The 18,600-nt window shown below is 42.6% G+C and overlaps 1 protein-coding gene across 1 annotated transcript; it reads right to left on the reverse strand.

Moving 5' to 3' along the window:
• Window positions 1–5,071: 5,071 nt before the first annotated feature.
• On the reverse strand, window positions 5,072–18,063 carry LOC136945498 (zinc finger protein 431-like). Its single transcript, XM_067239373.1, has 5 exons — window positions 17,876–18,063; window positions 16,490–17,398; window positions 15,448–15,569; window positions 6,429–6,642; window positions 5,072–6,159 (listed from the first exon to the last, which is right to left on the reverse strand). The coding sequence occupies exons 1-5, from the start codon at window positions 18,054–18,056 to the stop codon at window positions 5,354–5,356; spliced, it is 2,232 nt and encodes a 743-aa protein (XP_067095474.1). The 5' UTR covers window positions 18,057–18,063; the 3' UTR covers window positions 5,072–5,353.
• Between the last annotated feature and the right edge of the window lie 537 nt (window positions 18,064–18,600).

Here is an 18,600-nt window from a genome sequence, read left to right on the forward strand (position 1 = left end):
AGAGTTTAGACATTTAGTTGGGTCAGTCATGGAGGGTGAGAGGGTAGGAAAGGTGGGTTTAGGGAACCGACTGCTAATGTCGGCGACTTTTTTCTCAAAGAAGGAGGAGAAGTCGTCTGCTATCAGGGTGGAGGGAGGGGGTGGGGGAGGTGGGTTAAGAAGGGTGGAGAAGGTAGAAAAAAGTTTGTGGGGGTTTGAAGCGGAGTTAATTTTGTTCAGAAAGTAGAGGGTTTTAGCACCAGTTATGTGAGAAGAGAAGGATTTGAGGAGGGAGTGATACTTATCAAGGTCCAGACCGCCTTTGGACTTGCGCCATCTACTCTCAGCTGCCCGAAGGGTGGACCGTTCTTCACGAATAACATCCGTAAGCCACGGGCAGGAGGGACAAGATCGTGCAGGCCTGGTTGACAGGGGACAGAGAGAGTCAAGTGATGCAGTTAAAGTGGTTAACAAGGTGTCTGTGGCAGTGTTAGTGGGGTGGGACGAGAACTCGTCAATGGGGGGGAGGGAGGATGTTACAATAGAGGAGAAATGGGAGGGGGATAGGGAGCGGAGGTTGCACCGGAAAGTTACAAGGGGAGGGGAGGTAGAAGGAGTTGGAGGGAGAGAGATAGAGAAAATTGGATAAAGTAGTGATCAGAAATATGCAGTGGGGTTACAGAGGTTAAGTCAGTGATACAGTTACGTGTCAGGATGAGGTCTAGCTGTTTGCCTGCCTTGTGGGTCGCCGGTGTGCTCAGCAGCGTCAGGTCGAAGGAGGTCAGGAGAGACAAGAAGTCGACGGCCTACGTTCCTTGGAGGTGCATGTTGAAGTCCCCAAGGACTATCAGGGGGGTTCCATCATCCGGGAGGACGCTGAGGAGCATGTCCAGCTCCTCCACAAAGTCGGCTAGCGGGCCGTTTTCTCTCCCAATCTGCAGATTGATAAATACTTATTAAAATCCAGAACTCAACTGAACTTAGTCACTCCGTTTATGAAGAGATGGACAAAACACTTTCTTCATCAATTGGCATTGTCGAGCAGCAGGATTACAGAACCAGATCCAGGAGAGACCCACGGCGGCACCAGTGTAAAGCAGAACCTGTGACGCGCAAAACTAAGAGGTCAGGGGATCCTTTTCCAAAACCCCATTCACAGGCTGCTTTATGCTTGGTGCGCCTGCTGTCCCTCTGCGATGCTGGTAACGTAAACAATTTAAGAACCTTTTATTGTGACATTCAGTTGGGACCCTGGTCTTAGCAGACCAGAGTCTGTTAGGCCTCAACAGGAGGAAGATAATATTCGAGTTTTGGTTTAGTAAATTTGGGTCATTAATTGACTTGCTATTTTTACTTTGTCTAGGTCAGAGTTGGCGAACTCTGATAGCGTACAAGAACTCTGGTCGCGTGAAGTATTGAAACAAATATGTAAAACAATCTGTATTCTTGATCTGAGGCAAAGGATCTGTTAACAGAGAATACGGCCCATACTCTTGACCTGGGGAAAGGATCTGTTAACAGAGTGTATGGTTTTATATATACAGACCAGAGGTGAACCAAATGTATATGTTACTTTTAAGATGCATGTTTAAAGTTGTTTTTCTCTTTTGAACAGAGATCTTAGTGGGATTTTTTATTTTTGTTTGAATTGTAACTGTATTAAGTGTTGTTTTGAGTTGTCTTAAGACCAAGCACAGTAGGTGGGCAGTCATAATGTATTAGGGTCAAAGGCTTTATGCGAGAGACCAACTTTTAAGGGTAAAGTGGTTTTAAACAAGTTAGGAATACTTTGACAATGTAAAGGGGCAGTTAGGCTTTTAACTGACAAGCTTGGCATTTAATGATCAGCGAGGGACACAATCAAATACTAAGGGAAAGATATAGACTGGCAGTTTATGAATTAACTTGTCTCTTTTAAGCACGAATTGTGGTTATTTTGTTACTTATGAGGTAACGGAGTTGAGGAAATTATTGAATGCGCGTATACAGTATACAGAAAATAGTCAGTACCCTTCAGTCACATACTCCATACTACTGCACTCAACCCCTCCCGTTTTCTTCAGAACGAAGAGCTTGCTGTGGCCTGCTCAAGGACACTCAGACAGTAAACAGCCACAATCAAAATAAGAATAATACACAAAATAAAACACAACGATGGTTCGTTATGAACCTTTGGGTCATGTGACCCGAAGGCAGCACGAGGGTTAAATAATTATGGGAAGGTATTTGGAAAAATACATGTAACCACACTGTGGTATGTATGCTAACAGCCTGTTGCATGATGGACCTGTAAGTATAAGGGCATCACCATTTTGGGTTCCTCATGCAGCTAACAAGGGCACCATGTGGGTATGTGGTAAGAGTGCTTATTATTTCCTGCCGGCCGACTGGTCAGGAACGTGTTACCTTGGGTTTATTGTAGGAGCCCTCAGACCTGTAGATTGGTTGCCCCTGCACCCCTTTCCCAAACATTGGTGGCACCGCCACAAGAGAAGTATTATTAATGCAGATGCTAAGAAGCTGGGATCACATCACGTGGATTCAATAGTACACAGTCACTTTTCACGTTTTCAGCTGCCATTCTCCCTGTGTATGGTGTTATCACTGCCTTTTAGGAGCTTAGCACTAGGGTTGGAGTCCATTGGTAATGAGACAGCCGACGCCTTAACCCTCGTGCTGCCTTCGAGTCACATGACCCAAAGGTTCATAACGTACCATCGTTGTGTTTACCCAATTTTACCCAATACAAAAACAAATAAAAATAATTTTCTTTTAACCATTCCAATGTGGGGGGTCTGAGACAGCCCGACAGTTAAAAGAAAATGCTTCACTTTGTTTTTGTATGAGGTAAATTTGTCTCAATACGACGGTGGGTCACAATGACTGATGGGTCAGATTGACCCGAAGATAACACAAGGGTTAACTGCGGTTGCTTCTGAGATGAAGGCCATGACGCAGGTAGTGCTACAGAACCGTATGGCACTGGATTATCTGTTGTCAGCTCAGGGAGGTACCTGTGCTGTGATAGGTCATGACTGTTGTACTTTTATCCAAGATTAATCTGCTAATATCACAAGTATGGCTGCTCACATTAAAGAGTTAATTTAAGCTTTGGGGGAACCTGAAGCTTGGAATTGTGCTGACTGACCTCCTCTGTTGGGGGTTTCTTTTTCGACTATTATTCAAATGGGAATCACTGGATTGGGCATGTTAATCGTTGTTGTGCTGATTGTGGTTTGTGCTTGGAAGATGTGTACTGCCTGCTGTGTACAGTGCTGTGCATTGGGCTCTCGTAAGGCTGCCAGTAAGATTATGGTAGCCCAAATCAAGCCACAGACAAAAGCAAGCAAGACTGATGATTACTTTATTGCCCTGAGAATGATTGACATGTCTGATATGTAATCTCATGTACCAAGTGACTACTTTGCCAATGTAATAAAGATGGCCATTTGCCTCCTTCTATTTTCCAACTGATATACAATGCTCTATGCAATGTGAATAGATCTGTCCTTGACCACAGATCATTTAACAATAATTAAAGATGGTTACTTTATTACTTTTCATACTGTTTGAAATACTCTGAATTTAATGAACAGTGTTTGACCTATACCCTGATGTGTTGAGCTCACGAGAGCATGACCAGTGGGTATGTCCAGCAGAGAAATATGCCTATGTTTCTACAACTATTGAGAAACTGTCATTATGCTCTTTGCTTAAGAAGTGAATAGCTAGAAGCTGGTTCTTTTGTGGGGTCTTAGGAAATGCCTGTGTTACTAGGATGAATCAGAGGTCACAATATCGCCAAAGTGTATAATGCCATGCAACTTTGAACAAGGAAAATGGAAGGAGCGTTAAGGTCATTTCTGGGAGCCCTATCTTGAGAACTAAGCAAAAAGCTATTCACTTCAATGACTTTGTACCTTTTTACCTGTGATTGGGTACTACCTAATATTTCTTCAAATCCTATAATCATGTATGCTGTGCTGAGTAGTAACAGATACTGTATTGTTTGATTGTTAAGGTTTTTAAGTGTTTTGAATCTTGTGAAATGTAAGGCACTACAGCAGGCCCCAGATAAACAGTTGATGAATGGTTGTGTTGACGTTAAACGTCAGAAGGGGGGACTGTGGAAGAAATTGCGATTTCTGGTGTGCTTACATTATTCACTTATCAATAGAACTAGTCATTGGATACTAGTTAGTATGTTCTCATATAAGCTTGCTATTAATAAGAGTAGATTGTGTCTATGTGTCAGGGTTAATAGATGTTCGGGATCAGGAGAAAGTACTGGGTAAACGTCCTTTGTCATGACTACAAGGAGAGCGCCAACTATGATCTCTCTAGTCTGAGTGGTCATGTGTTGGGAGCTGTGAATCTCTTCCTCTGAGACTGTTGTAACGTCATTACTGCCTGACTGTCACTATCTGTTTACATTCCTGTGCCCTATAAAAGATGGTCCTCCGGCCTTCAGAGCGGAGAGACATGATTGAGACCTTAGCCTGGTGTTGTGTTGTCATTTATTGTCAGAGGTCTGGTTTTCTCTCCCAATCTGCAGATTGATAAATACTTATTACAATCCAGAACTCAACTGAACTTAGTCACTCCGTTTATGAAGAGATGGACAAAACACTTTCTTCATCATTAGTTGTAACGGTTTCAAATTCTTGTACTCACTATGAAATATTTTACTGTTTATAGTTTTTTTCTACAGGTACACTCTTGCGGGGAGTTTCATGTTGTTCAATTGTAACTTGTTTAACTGCATGCTCTTATGGTTCTTCCCTTTGGCACTTATTTGGTTTTCCACAATGTATGCTTCATGTTTTGGCTGCTCACAATGTTTGGGGCTATCTCGTTGTTATGATCAGTGACCTATGCTCTTTTGTAAAGCTCTCTCTTGGAAGTCGCTTTGGATAAAAGCGTCTGCTAAATGCATAAATGTAAATGTAAGTATTTCAGTGAGCTGTAAGGGTACCAACAAATTTGAGCATGTCTGTATATAATCTAAAATTGTAAACAAAATCTTTTGGGTAGCTGCACTTCACCAACCATTAATCCATTCAAGCAACCAAAAAATAAAAACACGTTTGCTCAATTTCAGCATTTATTTAAAAAAATATAAACCATGATAAAGGACCGTGCCAAAAACAAACATTCTGTTTACAACAACCAGCTAGTCCACCCACAGCAACTCACTCATGAGAGGTGATGTCATCCCCTCATGCACAATAAATACTCCACTAACCAAGTCTCTTTTTTTGGGGGCCTAATTTATTTGACAAAAAATGTTCTTGATCAGCAAAGAAAAACATTGAGCATACATATGTATAAAGTGTATCACTTTATAAAGTGACCCTCTTTGCAAATAAAGAAGCTACGTCCTGTCCCTGGAGTGAGTTACGAGGTGACGTTTCACTTTGTTGGACTGGCTGAAGCTCTTCCCACACACGGGGCAGCTGAAGGGTTTCTCTCCAGTGTGAACCCTGAGGTGTACTTTGAGATGGGCTGTTTGGTTAAACCGCTTCCGGCAGAAGTGGCACTGGTATGGTTTCTCCCCCGTGTGAATGCGCTGATGGCCTTTCAGTCTCCCAGAGGAGCTGAATGCTTTACCACACAGGCCGCAGAGAAAGGGCTTCTCTTTGGTGTGGACACGTGCATGGGCGTTCAAGTGGCCGAGATGTCTACAGGACTTCCCACACACCGTGCATCGCAACGACGAGTCATGTGTTTGCAGAAAATGCTCAGAGTGAGGAATCTGAAGGGCCTCAAACCCAGACAGTAGTCCAATGTCACCTTCTAAACCTATCATACTTACACAGGTGTCACTCTGAGCCGAAGAACAATCCAGATTCAGACTCGTATCGCCACCTGGGCTGTCAGTGGGAGTTGCTGAGGACAGTCCTTCAGTCTCTGTTTTGACATGTTTATATGCCGAGTTTGCCACTGGGTCCCTGCTCCCTTCTTGAGAGAGGCTTTGCAGATGGTGTGAGGTAGACTGAGGAGAGTTTGGATCATAGTTAGCATTTCTGGTAGAAGCAATTGACGTGTGAGACTGGACACGGAGTGGCTTCCCCCCCTTAGCTGTGCAGGCTTCTTTTCCTGTTGTCTCTGTAGGTTCTGGTTCCACTTTCTCCTCACTGAATCCCCTTTCTTGCTCCTCACACTCATAGGATGGCCCTTCTGCAAAACATTGGTGAACAGACACATTAGCTAAACTCTTAAGGAGTCACATATAACAGTAGGGGTTTCGCTAATCCGTCTCTGTAACAATGCTACTGCAAAAGGAAAGGATATTCCAACCAACGTAAAATTATTTGTGAAATATTACGTTGAATTGGCAGTTAGTTGAATATAATTTACACAATAGCTAGATAAACAATTCAGTATAGAAGTCTTACGTTGTGAACTAGCCTAATGTGTCCTATTTCATCATGTTTTATTTTACTAACCCGGCCATGTCTCAGTCCCTGCCTCGATAAGCTTGCGTCTCAGTTGATCGTTCTCCCTTTTTTCTCGGATTATTTCTTCCTGGTACTCTAATATTGTGTCTTCCACCGCTTTATATATCTCTTGTGCAGCCAACATCAAACGCTCAGTCAAAAAGACATTTAGAAATTGTAATTTTGTCATTTTGAAGGTAGCTTGGCTGCTAGCCACATCCACCTCACAACAAACCAAGCAATTTGCGTCGGAAGTGGGCGCTTTCTAGTGACGTATGCAAAACATGTCTTCCATTACCGTAAAAGCTGGTAACGGTCTCCTGATTTTAGATTATTAGGGTTCCTCCGGTAGGAGGGAACCTATTGTTTTTGTTAGTATTCCTATTATTATTAGGGTTTCTCCGGTAGGAGGGAACCTATTGTTTTTTTTTGTATTCCTATTATTATTATATTTCTCCATTAAATGGCTCAATAGCTCAAAAAGTCCTTGACCCGATTTTTTTTAAATTTGGCCCAATGATACAACAGGTCACTCACTACTCCCAGACCGCTAATGGCCCATGTACGCCCATAGGTGGCGCTATAAGCCACGCCCAAAGTCTACGTGATTTCCCCAGCGCCCCATTATTCCAAAATGCCTGAAAATTGGTATACATACCTTATTTCTCATGGGGAACAAAAAGGCCTCAAGAACCCATAGGTCCGCCATGATAGATTTTGCTGTACTGTCCAAATTTGGTACAACCTTCAAAACCCTTCTCCTCATGAACCATAGATCCAATCGACTTGAAAATTGTTACAGATTTGTAGAACACATGTCTTTCTATAGGGTCAAATTGAATAAGGAATGCAATACAAAATGGCTGAAAGAAGTGTATTTATATGTGTATGTGTATGTGGCAATGTGTAAATGTACACATTGCCACAATATATTTGTGTTAATAAATCAAATATAATTTTTACTGATGGTTTTTCAAACCTTTGTGCCTTCAAGATGACATCATTCTGAAGTACCGTACGCAATTTCACCTTGATATGTCAATATATGATTGAATTCAATTGAATTACTCCATAGCGCGCGTGCTCCAAAAGAGTAGGGCTGTCCCCACTCAGTCGACTAGTCGATTTTCTCTTCGATATGCTCTTGGTCGACTAAGATTTTTTTAGTTGAGCTGCCATATGGCAGTGTGAGATCAGATTCCCGCTTGTGTCGTCATTGCTGAATTAACGAAATGTTCTACAGAAATTGTAGATTATATTATTTAAGACAAATAAAGCAACTCTAAAAATATATAATTTAAAAGAAAAGGTGTTACTGTTTTCCCTTTCGGTAATCTGCACTTTGTTTTGTTTTGGTAATTTGCACACGGCACGAGCACAATTGGCTGCCGAACTACAAACTCTGCCATAGCCTACTTTGTAGGTGTTATTAGTCAAAATGGCAAAGAAATCTGTGGTATGGCAGCATTTCATTAAAGAACATTTACATTTACAAAGTACCGGGTGACTCGAAAAACGTTGAATGCAAACTCTGCAAACAACGGTTTATTTTTCATAGTTCAACGTCGAATATGATGTAGCCTACCACCTGAACAACGTAAGTTGGCCTAGCCCTACTTCACTCATGCTAACGCGCTGGGTTGAAAAATGGATATGCCTATTATAAGAATCACATCCAAATCGAATGACATTATCTTCTCCGGCCAAGACAACAAAATCTTTCTCTGTTGCACCGTTCCCCACTCAGCTTCTACATAAGTTCGCATGCTGCAAGTTTTCAGGCAGTGATAAGCGCGCTCTGATGATTTGCATGTTAAACAAACAATATTTTTAATTTGTAGTACATTGTAAGAGATACTAAATACCATCGGCATTCGGTTACAACAGGACTGGTGATACGAGTCTTATTATTAGTAGGCTATTAGCGGCTGAATCTGCAATGTCCAGCAGCCATTGAGTCAGATCGGGAAAATGTTTGTACGTTTTTGTTTCTGAAAAAAAAAAAAAACGTTTCAAATTTCGATTAGTCAATTTTCAGACGTTTTAGTCGAGTCTTGGTCGACCAAAGAAAATCTTAGTCGGGGACAGACCTAGTTTGAGTAGAGTAAAAAATACAGACTTAATGTGTAAATGGCTGTTGAAACTCAGTGCTCTGAGTTGGTGCATGTCAGTTTAGGCAAAGGTAGCCTTTTAAACCTCTAGGTTTAAAAATAATTCAGAATTGATCGGAACTCTCTCTTTTATACATTTATAGTTGGATTTGACATTTAACAGACATTTAATTCATTTAGCAAGTTGTTTAACTCAAACAACCATAACACAGTACATATGGTATACAAAGCTGCAGTCAGATTTGGCGAAATTGTTAGCTTGGATGTTATCTTGATGGGGTCTTGATGATGATGCGCACGCAGCTTCCAAAGATGCGTTCCATTTCACTTTTACTGTACCCTACACTTTTAAAGATCCTGTAAAGTAAATTCCATGTTTTGCTTCTAAGTACATTATATATGTGGGAAATGAGTTCCTGAAAGCATGTGCAAAGCGCTAAAACTTTGTCGCACTGAAATGTGGAGTTAGACCGAAGAACAGTTTCTCTTCCGTTTTCAGATCAGGTTTTAATGGGCGGAGCCAAAACATCCCCTATCTACGTCATTTTGCCCCATCTACGTCAGATCACTGAATGGCTCCTCCTGCTGAACTGTTATTGTAGCTTACATCAGCTAGCTAGCTAGCTAACTTCAGGATGTCTCCCACCACCCGCAACTGCCTCTTCCCTGGATGCAAGAACTCCAGCTGCGCTGCAACGCCATTTAAGTTCCCTGTTGATAATGAAAGTAAAAATAGGTGGATAGATGTTGTGAAGAGCCATGCTCATGGAAAGCTTCGGATAAACTCCAACAGCCGCCTCTGCGCCACTGACCATTTCACGGCGGACAGTTTTAACATGGACCAGACAGACGGGGTTCACCAACACACGGCTTCTCTTGCAGCGCGGAGCCGTACCGAGCATCGCCCACCCGGCCGTTCATCCTCCGGTCGCACCTGGACCATCCACCGCCGCCAGCAGATCATCACTCAGTTACATTTTACATTTAGTCATTTAGCAGACGCTCTTATCCAGAGCGACTTACAGTAAGTACAGGGTCATTCCCCCCGAGGCAAGTATGGTGAAGTGCCTTGCCCAAGGACACAACGTCATTTGACACGGCCGGGAATCGAACTGGCAACCTTGAGATTACTAGCCCGACTCCCTCACCGCTCAGCCACCTGACTCCCACAGTTCTGTGTGCTTGTTATAATTATACTAGATAACTTTTCCAGAGGTATCTCTGCTATAATTAGTGCAAACCGCTACTACTCGGTATAGAATGATGGTATTTTGGTGAAATGGTAGCTAATGTGCTAGAAGTAGTTGGAGAGCTCACTGTCTGCTGTCTCTACTGTAAATGTTTACTCATGTGTTACAGCTCAGGGGAATATTTCATTTATATGCATCTGTATGTTTAAGTCATTGAACAAATAGGCTACATTCTAATTATATACTGTTTTGTTCGGCTTGACGTAGCGTCCATTATCTGGGTCGTAGGTAGGCAGCGAGGGGTGGAGCTTCAGCTCCTTCAGGCGACACGCCCCCCCAGTCTAAAGCAGAGAAGAGTGCTGATTTTCTCACGATTTGAAAGCCTAATTTAACATACTTGTCTGTGTTTTTTTTATTCGAATTTGGATGGGTAGTTAATAACACATTATTCGGTGGTGTGGTTAACTTGAAACTCGTTTTTAATTCCACTTTACAGGATCTTTAATGTTCCTGCCATCCCCCCCTTTCTGAATAAAGTTCGACTGATCTGATTTGTTGATTTCTGTTGCTATGAAAACCAGTTTAGCAAAGCTAACTAACATTGTTTTTAGCTAGCTTGCATTACCATTCAATAGCTAGCAAAACATTAGTAAAAATAGCTTGCTAATCGAGCAGAACTTGCAGGAGACTCCGATACCTTAGCGCGTCACTAGCATCTCGTCATATCACAGTCGGAGCACAGCTAGATAATCAGCGTCAGCGCTCTTGGGTACCCAGCATGCAGTTCGGCATGTCAAAAAACACAAAGACGTTAGGTCAAAAATAGTTAGGTTACAACAGCCATGCGAGGGATTTCAGTTGTTGTGTTCGTTCAGTCAGATGTTTGTAATGTTATTGTTTATAAGTTAATATAATCTTGTTGGTCACCCTGAGTGGGCATGTTGTGTAGTTTAATTGGAAGAGAGTGTCGGCAATTTTACAATAATCAGCGTTACTCGCGAGGAGCCGATTGAAGGCTATGCTCTAGCCAAGTTGTTAACGAGGTTATTATGGATTGACTGTGGTTCTGGAAAGAGATCTGGGGGGGTGTTCCATCACCGTAGCTCACGCAAGTCACGCTAAAGGCCGATATATGCTTCTGCGTTTTTTGAAAAACGGACACATGGGAACGCCCTCTTCTCCGAGGAACGCCCTCTACGAGCTCTCCGTCAGCCCTCGGAGAGCCCCGGAGAGCTCGACGTGCACCTCCTGAATTTTCCAACTATCCGTCGTGAGCGACGGAGAGCTACGGAGACCCCCTTGGCTGTGATTGGTCAGTATTAAGAACCGCTTGCGGCGGGGGCGGGGTTGCCGTGATAAACAGGACGAACAGAATCCTTTGACCGTCATTGCTGTAAGTTTTTAGAATTCATATTTCAGCTAAACAGTACATGTAAATCAGCATCTGAATTAAAATGTGGCGAGAAATGGGCAGTGTAGTTGCTGAAAATGTGCGTATTTTATTGATGAAACGGCTAATTTGTAAATTTGCTCCGACTTCTCGATAACCTGGGTAAATAAACACTCCACGACGACTTACAAAAAACCGTTGCGCCACCTACTCTTCTGGCGGTGAATTGTTTTCAGCACCCACAGCCTACGGAGAACCATAAACGAAGTCTATCCGTGCGCCCGCCCATCCGTAAATGGAGACGCAGAAGCATATTTCGGCCTTAACACGAATAAGTCTCACTTGGGTAAACGGCAATTTAGACTTAAGCCTCAAGCCGTTCCACTAACGTTCCGTTCCACTAACAGGCAACGCTAATTCAAGCTAGACCTCAATAAGCTTAGACTGTGCAGCCCAGATCAGGCAATCGTCGAAAAGAGGAGTTATGTCGCAAAAAGCAAAGCGTAAACCAGCAGAGTGGTGTTGTTTCAGCAGCGTAAATAGATTTTTTGAGGTTTTTTTTTAGTTGTCCCCAAAAAGGGCAATGTTGCCGCAATTAACATGGCAAGGGAGACAACTTGTCAAACCATTACAAATGCGTAAATTGTAGACCTACCAAATCTACTTAACATATGCATTTAGTCCTACTGATAATTAGCGTAATTTGATGAGCTGTCTGAAACCGTTCTGACAGTAGGCTAGCCTATGGCCGATATTCTCAACAGGAGATTGAGAATAATAGCCCAAAAAAGAACGTGGCAGCAATAGAAAATTGTAGGATAAAATTCAAAACACTAAAGAAGGCCATGGTTAATTGCACTTCATGTGGGCTAATAATGTTTTTGTCTTCACATCTTTAACAAAATTAATAAATTACTTCAAAATAACTTTGCCACACGCATTTATTAACTGATAGGCTAAATGCTGAGCTTTAAGATAAAAGGGAAAGATAACCATGACTAAAATGGGGATTCACTGAAATAACTAGTATTGCACAGATCCAGCACCGACTTCAGATCAGAAGGTGACCAAAACTGTAGCGCACTTTGCTTGGCAGAACAGTCATTTAAAATTGCTCAACATGACTAAGAATATATCATTATTATATTACGCGTGCATATTTAATCCAAATACAATTATTACTATTCTGGCTGACAGTGTATGGACAGCTGCCCCATATTTCCATATTTCCAATTAACATAGTCTGCCTCCACAGATCCAGAGGGGGCTTGGACAGTGACAGACTGTGGCTGTGCCAAGGGTTGTCACAGCCTCACTTTGGGAAAGCATGCCCTAGTGGGAACATTAGGGGAGACTGTTGGGCACAGCATCTAATCATCTTCTTTGGAAAGGGCAACATTTGGGACACTGTCATGTAGGGGCAGCATAAAGGGCACTTCATAACAGCACCCTTTTCCACTGGAAGTAAGGGCATGGGAACAGTCCAATTTAGACCATTGTAAGGGCACCTTATAGGGTACTGCATCACATTTTCTCTACTATAAAGGAACTCATGAAGACATGTTTTTACATTTATAGAGGGCACACTGTCATTTATTGCATGGGGCATCCTGTGCACTCAAGCATATTTCACAATGTGAATGGCAGACAGTAGGGCACTTGGTCTAATTTTTGCCACTCTAGAGGGCATTTTAGAAACACCTTTTCAACCATGGGGGCACCAGGCAGTCACCCCCTGAGTCTTACAGTGGGCCTGGATACACCCATGGGTACAGTATATTGCACCTATAATATTGGGGAAGCCAGAAGGAATATAAGGTAATATAGAGGCTTGTCAACATATCGGCTCCTTTAAACATTGAAAATACTTTATACAATTGAATAAAAAGTCTCCTTGATTCTTTGTGTTTCAAGATTACCTGAAAAACTAATGATAATATTCAGGTACTGCTTTCGAGCAAGGTATACCCTTCATATTTCCTGGCATAGTTGCCCGTTCAAGAATGTCCCACATGCAAAGACACACAGAGATGCAGACAGACTGCACAGTGTCAAGGCTTGGCTACAGTGAGTTTGCTTCCTTGTGTGTGATTCCAGCAGACTACATAGTCTAGGCCTACCTACATAGACTGCAGTCTACTACCCTCCTTTCTACTATTATAGTCTACTAATCTCCTTTCTATTACTTTCTACAAAGGGTGGTAGGCTGCTCTTATGTGTTCATTGCCATCCTTAAGAGTTGCTAAAGTGTTTATTTTTTTAAGAATGACAATTAAATCTATCTAGATAAACTATGCTGGGCCTGCTGAACCTATACTTCTTCCACAGATACTGGTCAGGGAAGCATTACTTCTGTCTCTGAAGACCATTGGGGCTGGTCTGATAAACGCTCTTTGTATAATCTGAGCACCTTCATCCACCACAGGGTTGTCAAAGAACGGATACGCCATAATTGATTGTAACTTGTCTAGACGCACTGCTTAGTTTCTAAGGCCTTATTTTATGTCAATTAACCAATGGCTTTTGAAAACAGTTAAAGTGACATTATTTCTTAACCTGTTTATTTAAATTAATATATTTGTTGGAGATGAAGTAAACACGTAAATCATTCATGTCTGCACTTCAAAAAGTCTGAATTTACGTTTCCGAACACGGACTAAAGTGCTTTGTGCGCAGGAATTTACTCGACGGAACTGTCTTTTGAGATTCTGTTTCCGCCTGTTTAAAATTATTTGCAACACATTTTAGTTTAGCTTGACTTTTAGCCTGACACGGATCAGGCTAGTTCCGAAGTATAAGTTACCTTGGTTACGTAGCTAGAACTAAAATAAGCCACCTTAATGGAACGGAACTCTCGCTAAAGTAAGTGAGACTTGACGAAATAAGTCTCGTTTTTCCTTAATCGACGTTGATGGAACACCCCCCTACTCTAGAAGAGAGTCAATAGCTTTGTTTTTCAAGTGATCTTTGAAAAAGTTTGAAAACAGAGTTGTGGTTAATGTTTTGATTGTGGGAGGCAATTTTTGGACTATATCTAAACCTCATGCGGGTGCTGCAGCATTTCTGCTTTGGCATGACCTGTGCTGGGAGAGAGGGAAACAGCATGGATGGGGATAGTGTGCGGGCAGATGTGTCTTTATATAGGGTGAAATGGAATGAGAAATGCGATACAAAATGTCTGAATGCGATACAAAATGTCAATATCTTTGTGTCAATAAATCAAATATAATTTTGATGGTTTTTCAAACCTTATTGGCTTCAAGGTGACATCATTCTGATGTACCATGCGCAATTTTACTTTGAAATGTCAACCGTTTCTTAACCTTTGTCCCAAAGCTGACCAAAGCTCATACTTTTTCCTTTCTACTCATACAATCTCAACAGTTGGTGTGTAGCAGAGAGGATAGAGAGACTGACATGTGACCTTATGCTCATGAGTTCAAATCTCCATTCAGCCTATTGTTGTTGGCCAAACATGAAGTCGTTTTGCTCTCTTGTTGTCCAACTCTCCATCTTCAACAGTGTACATGTTTATAATATTTTGCGGAGGAACCCGCATCGCTGCTTGCAGCTATATTTATTTTTTATGTTTGAGGATGTCACTGATTAAATATAATCAATTGTCATCAATACCATAGTTCGTACGTAAATCATCCAATTGCACGTTTTCAATTATTATATATTTTTCATAAATAGCTCCAAATAATGTAGATGGAAGTAAGAAGTGACATGATTTGTGGATAGCGTGATGAAATATATCCACCAAATTGTGTTCAAAACTACATTTTGTAATTTCATATTGTAGAAACAAGGAAATGTTCAATTTAACAGTTACTGTCACTGTAAATGAAAAATATGTGCCGTGTTGAGAAGAAAACTGGTTGTTTCGATAACAAGGTACTCAATTACTACTTTATTAAAAAATAACATTTAGTACACAATGATACAACACTGTACAGTAATGTTGCGTGTGTGTGGGGGAGCTGCAGCTTCCCGGAGTAGAGTGTTAGGGAGGAAAGGGAGTGTGTGGGGGAGGAATGGAGAGGGATGGGATGTGTGGGGGAGGTGGGAGGGTATGCTGGTCGGGTGTGAGGGCGTACTAGCGTAGCCTCAGTCCTGAGTGGAGATAAAAACTGTACAACAGCCTGTTCAGGAGGGTGGGACAGAGACAGAAACTGCTTCCTACAATTAACTTGGTTGCTGCTAGCTTAATTGCTACAGGACATTTGAAGGGCCAATACCCTTGGGCTCCAACTAGCCCAGTCAATAGACAACATGGAAATAATCGATGTTATAAGATTTTGCTAAGTGAATGTATGCATGTTGACCCTGCCTACCCTCATGAAGAAGCGTCTTGCTAAGATTTCAGGATAAGGTAATACTATATGGCTGAGGAGTGTGTCTCTGAACCATGTTGGCTGTAAGCCATTGCACAGGTCATACACAGGACACATAGACCCTATACAGGAGAACTTGGGGGAAAAGTGGTAATTTACAGAACTAAAAATCCTCGTCGTCACATTATTATCATACACATAGTAAAGCAGTCTTGCAACAGAATCCTCGTAATATAAAACAACCAGCTCTAGATAAACTTAGATGGCAGTAGTCAGTTATGCAACAATGACATAGGGAGGCTCATGCTCAGTCACTATCAAGTGCTTGGGAGGCTATTGATGGCTAACTGTACATAAGCATTAGCCTGGTTAACACCACTCCCTCTTACAGAGAGTCATGTCACCAGACTACAAAGGCTTCCCATAGAGGGCTCCAAATGACCTCATGACATCTGTACGTTGGACAAATTTGAGAATTGAACAAAAAATATTTCCACTGTTTATCCAAGGTGACTTTGGAAATTGAAGAGTGTCAAACAGTGCTTCATTTATGACCTAACAGCCCAATGCCAATACTTCCAGACGAAACTTAGTTTTATAGAATGGTGCTCGTTGTTGCAATTCTGAACACATCTCAGTTTCAAGGCGCATATGGAAGACTTCATAATCATGCTAAATTTATTACTACAGAAAGACTAAATAATTAAGAAAGGCTATCTATAAACTCATCAAATTCTGTGTCTTAAAGATTCCCTATTTCATTCAGTGACAAGTACAAAAATAAAATTAAAAGGAAATTGAACATACTAAATTGACTATGTAATGCAACTCCTATTGCATGGGACTATGGCATGAAGTGTTAGGATACAACATTCTCTAAACAGAGTCGAAGAATCCCTATTTCTTTGAAATTCAAAAAGCTTCATCTTAGCGGCAGCAAATTTAGCTTTTCCTTGTGAAAAATGTCCCATTATCCCATTATCTCAAAAAAGAATTTTCAGATGGAGTTGTTTTTCCGCCCGTCTTATCTTCCTTCATTGGCCTGAGAAGTAGGTTCCCTCACGGCTGTGGGTCTGCAGGTGCCGTTTGATCTTGTCGGAGCGGCTGAAGCACTTCCCGCACACGGGGCAGCTGTAGGGCTTCTCGCCCGTGTGGATCCTCATGTGCACCTTCAGGTGGGCCATCTGAGTGAAGCCCTTCCCGCAGATCTGGCAACGGAAGGGCTTCTCGCCTGTGTGGCTGCGCTGGTGCTCCTGCAGCCGTCCCGAGGAGCTGCAGCACTTCCCACACACACCACAGCGGTACGGCTTCTCCCGCGTGTGCACCTGCACGTGCACGTGGAGGTGTCCTGCCTGGCTGAACGCCTCGCCGCACACTTTGCAGCAAAAGGCCGACACGTGGATCTGGAGGGGGGATTTCTGGTGGCAGTCCACGGCGGGGTTCCCACCCTGGTTTCGCATGTGCGAGACCTGGCCTCCCCTACTCCCCCCAGCACCCCCCTTGGAGCCCACCAACTGTCCGCCGTTCTCCACCCCTATGATGTCAATGTTATTTTCGTTGGAGCAGTTGGGGTTGACCGGGGCGAGGGGCTGAGGTCCGCTGTTGGAGGAGGACGAGCCTCTGTGGCTTCCCCCGCTCTCAGCCTTCACATGCCTGGAGCTCCTGGCACCAGGGTCCCTTTCCCTGTTCTCCACGCCCTGGCTCTGGGGGAGGCTAGACGTGTGGGGGGGGTCCTGGGGGTACTCGTTGCTCACACGGGGAGGGGTGAACATGGACTCAGGCGTGCTGCAAGAGCCATGCCCACGAAGCTGCTCCTCTCCCTGGCTGCTGCGGAGGTCTCTTTTGTCTTTGATCTGCAGAGGAAGTCGCTCCTCATGACCCATGCTGGGACTCCACTCACGACGCGGATGTTCAGCATCCTCCTCATCCAGCAGCGCCATGGACTGGCGGTCTGGAGAGGAAGAGGGAGGGACGTGGCAAATGTGATTTATAGTGCAAGACAATAGTGGAAAACAAGTGCATAGCATACCATTGCGTTATTTGTAACGGCGATCATATGATTGATATTAGATCCATGTTAGATAACAGGCTATAATTATTGTTGTAAATATGGGGATAGCTTACTGTAGTACTTGCTGGTTGGCTAACGAACAAAGGTGGCTAACTAACGTTAGCAAGTTAGCCGGATGCTAGAGGTGAAGCTAGCTAACTAGACATCATCCGTATCTGTCTAAGCTAAATGTTTAACCATCTTTACAGTAGGCAAATGGAAGATACATCTTTAATCACGTTCACATAATTTGCTACGTTTAAATGGAGCCATATACCTATTTAAATTGCTTTCTACCTAGCTAGATAGCTAAGAAATGCGCGACAAGCTAGTTAGCTTGCTAGCTAATGCTAGTTGGTTAGCTCGGCGCTGACTGACCTGGCCATATTTCAATTCCTGCGTCTCGCAGTCTGCGTCTCAGATGGTCGTTTTCTCTCTCTCTGAGCGCAATCTCTTCTTGGTACTCCAAAATCGTGTCTTCGACAGATTTATAGATCTCTTGGGCAGCCAGCATAAGGCGTTCGGTCAAAAACACATTTAAAAACTGCAACTTGGTCATTTTTGGGTGTCGTTCAGGGCTCTCACTACCATCTAAAATGGACCAAAAAGATGCTTGGAGTGGTCACGTGACAAGGAATGCCTGCTGTTACCGTAATGAAACAAAATCTTGCGAATGTTATTCTAACGATTATTACTTTGCCATCTGCATCTTTGCACCGCCGCATTTCTTAAAATCTGATGATCCATTTCACAATTTGCCTATGTGTTTTAAGACATGCTACACACGGAGCCATCGCCATCACATAAATTGAATAGATATATGAAGTGCTCTAGCCAAACTATATGCATTTATTTAGAGCAAAAAAAACTGATAGGGGGATTTATGATGAGACGCACAAAATACATTACATAAATGTGGAGTAAGCAGCCATGATTTCAATTTAGCAATGGCCTTTCATGCATGAACTAGAGAGGGTACAATTTCTGGGGAAATTGTAGGGTGTGCTTGCTTGCGTCGTTTGCAGGTGGTTCTGTCCCCTTAAGTTTTTCTCTTCTAGTGACATTTTTCAAGCATTTAGCCTAATCATATTGCGTAATTCATT

Source organism: Osmerus mordax, chromosome 1 (assembly GCF_038355195.1).
Source record: "Osmerus mordax isolate fOsmMor3 chromosome 1, fOsmMor3.pri, whole genome shotgun sequence".
NCBI classification, from domain to species: Eukaryota; Metazoa; Chordata; class Actinopteri; order Osmeriformes; family Osmeridae; genus Osmerus; species Osmerus mordax.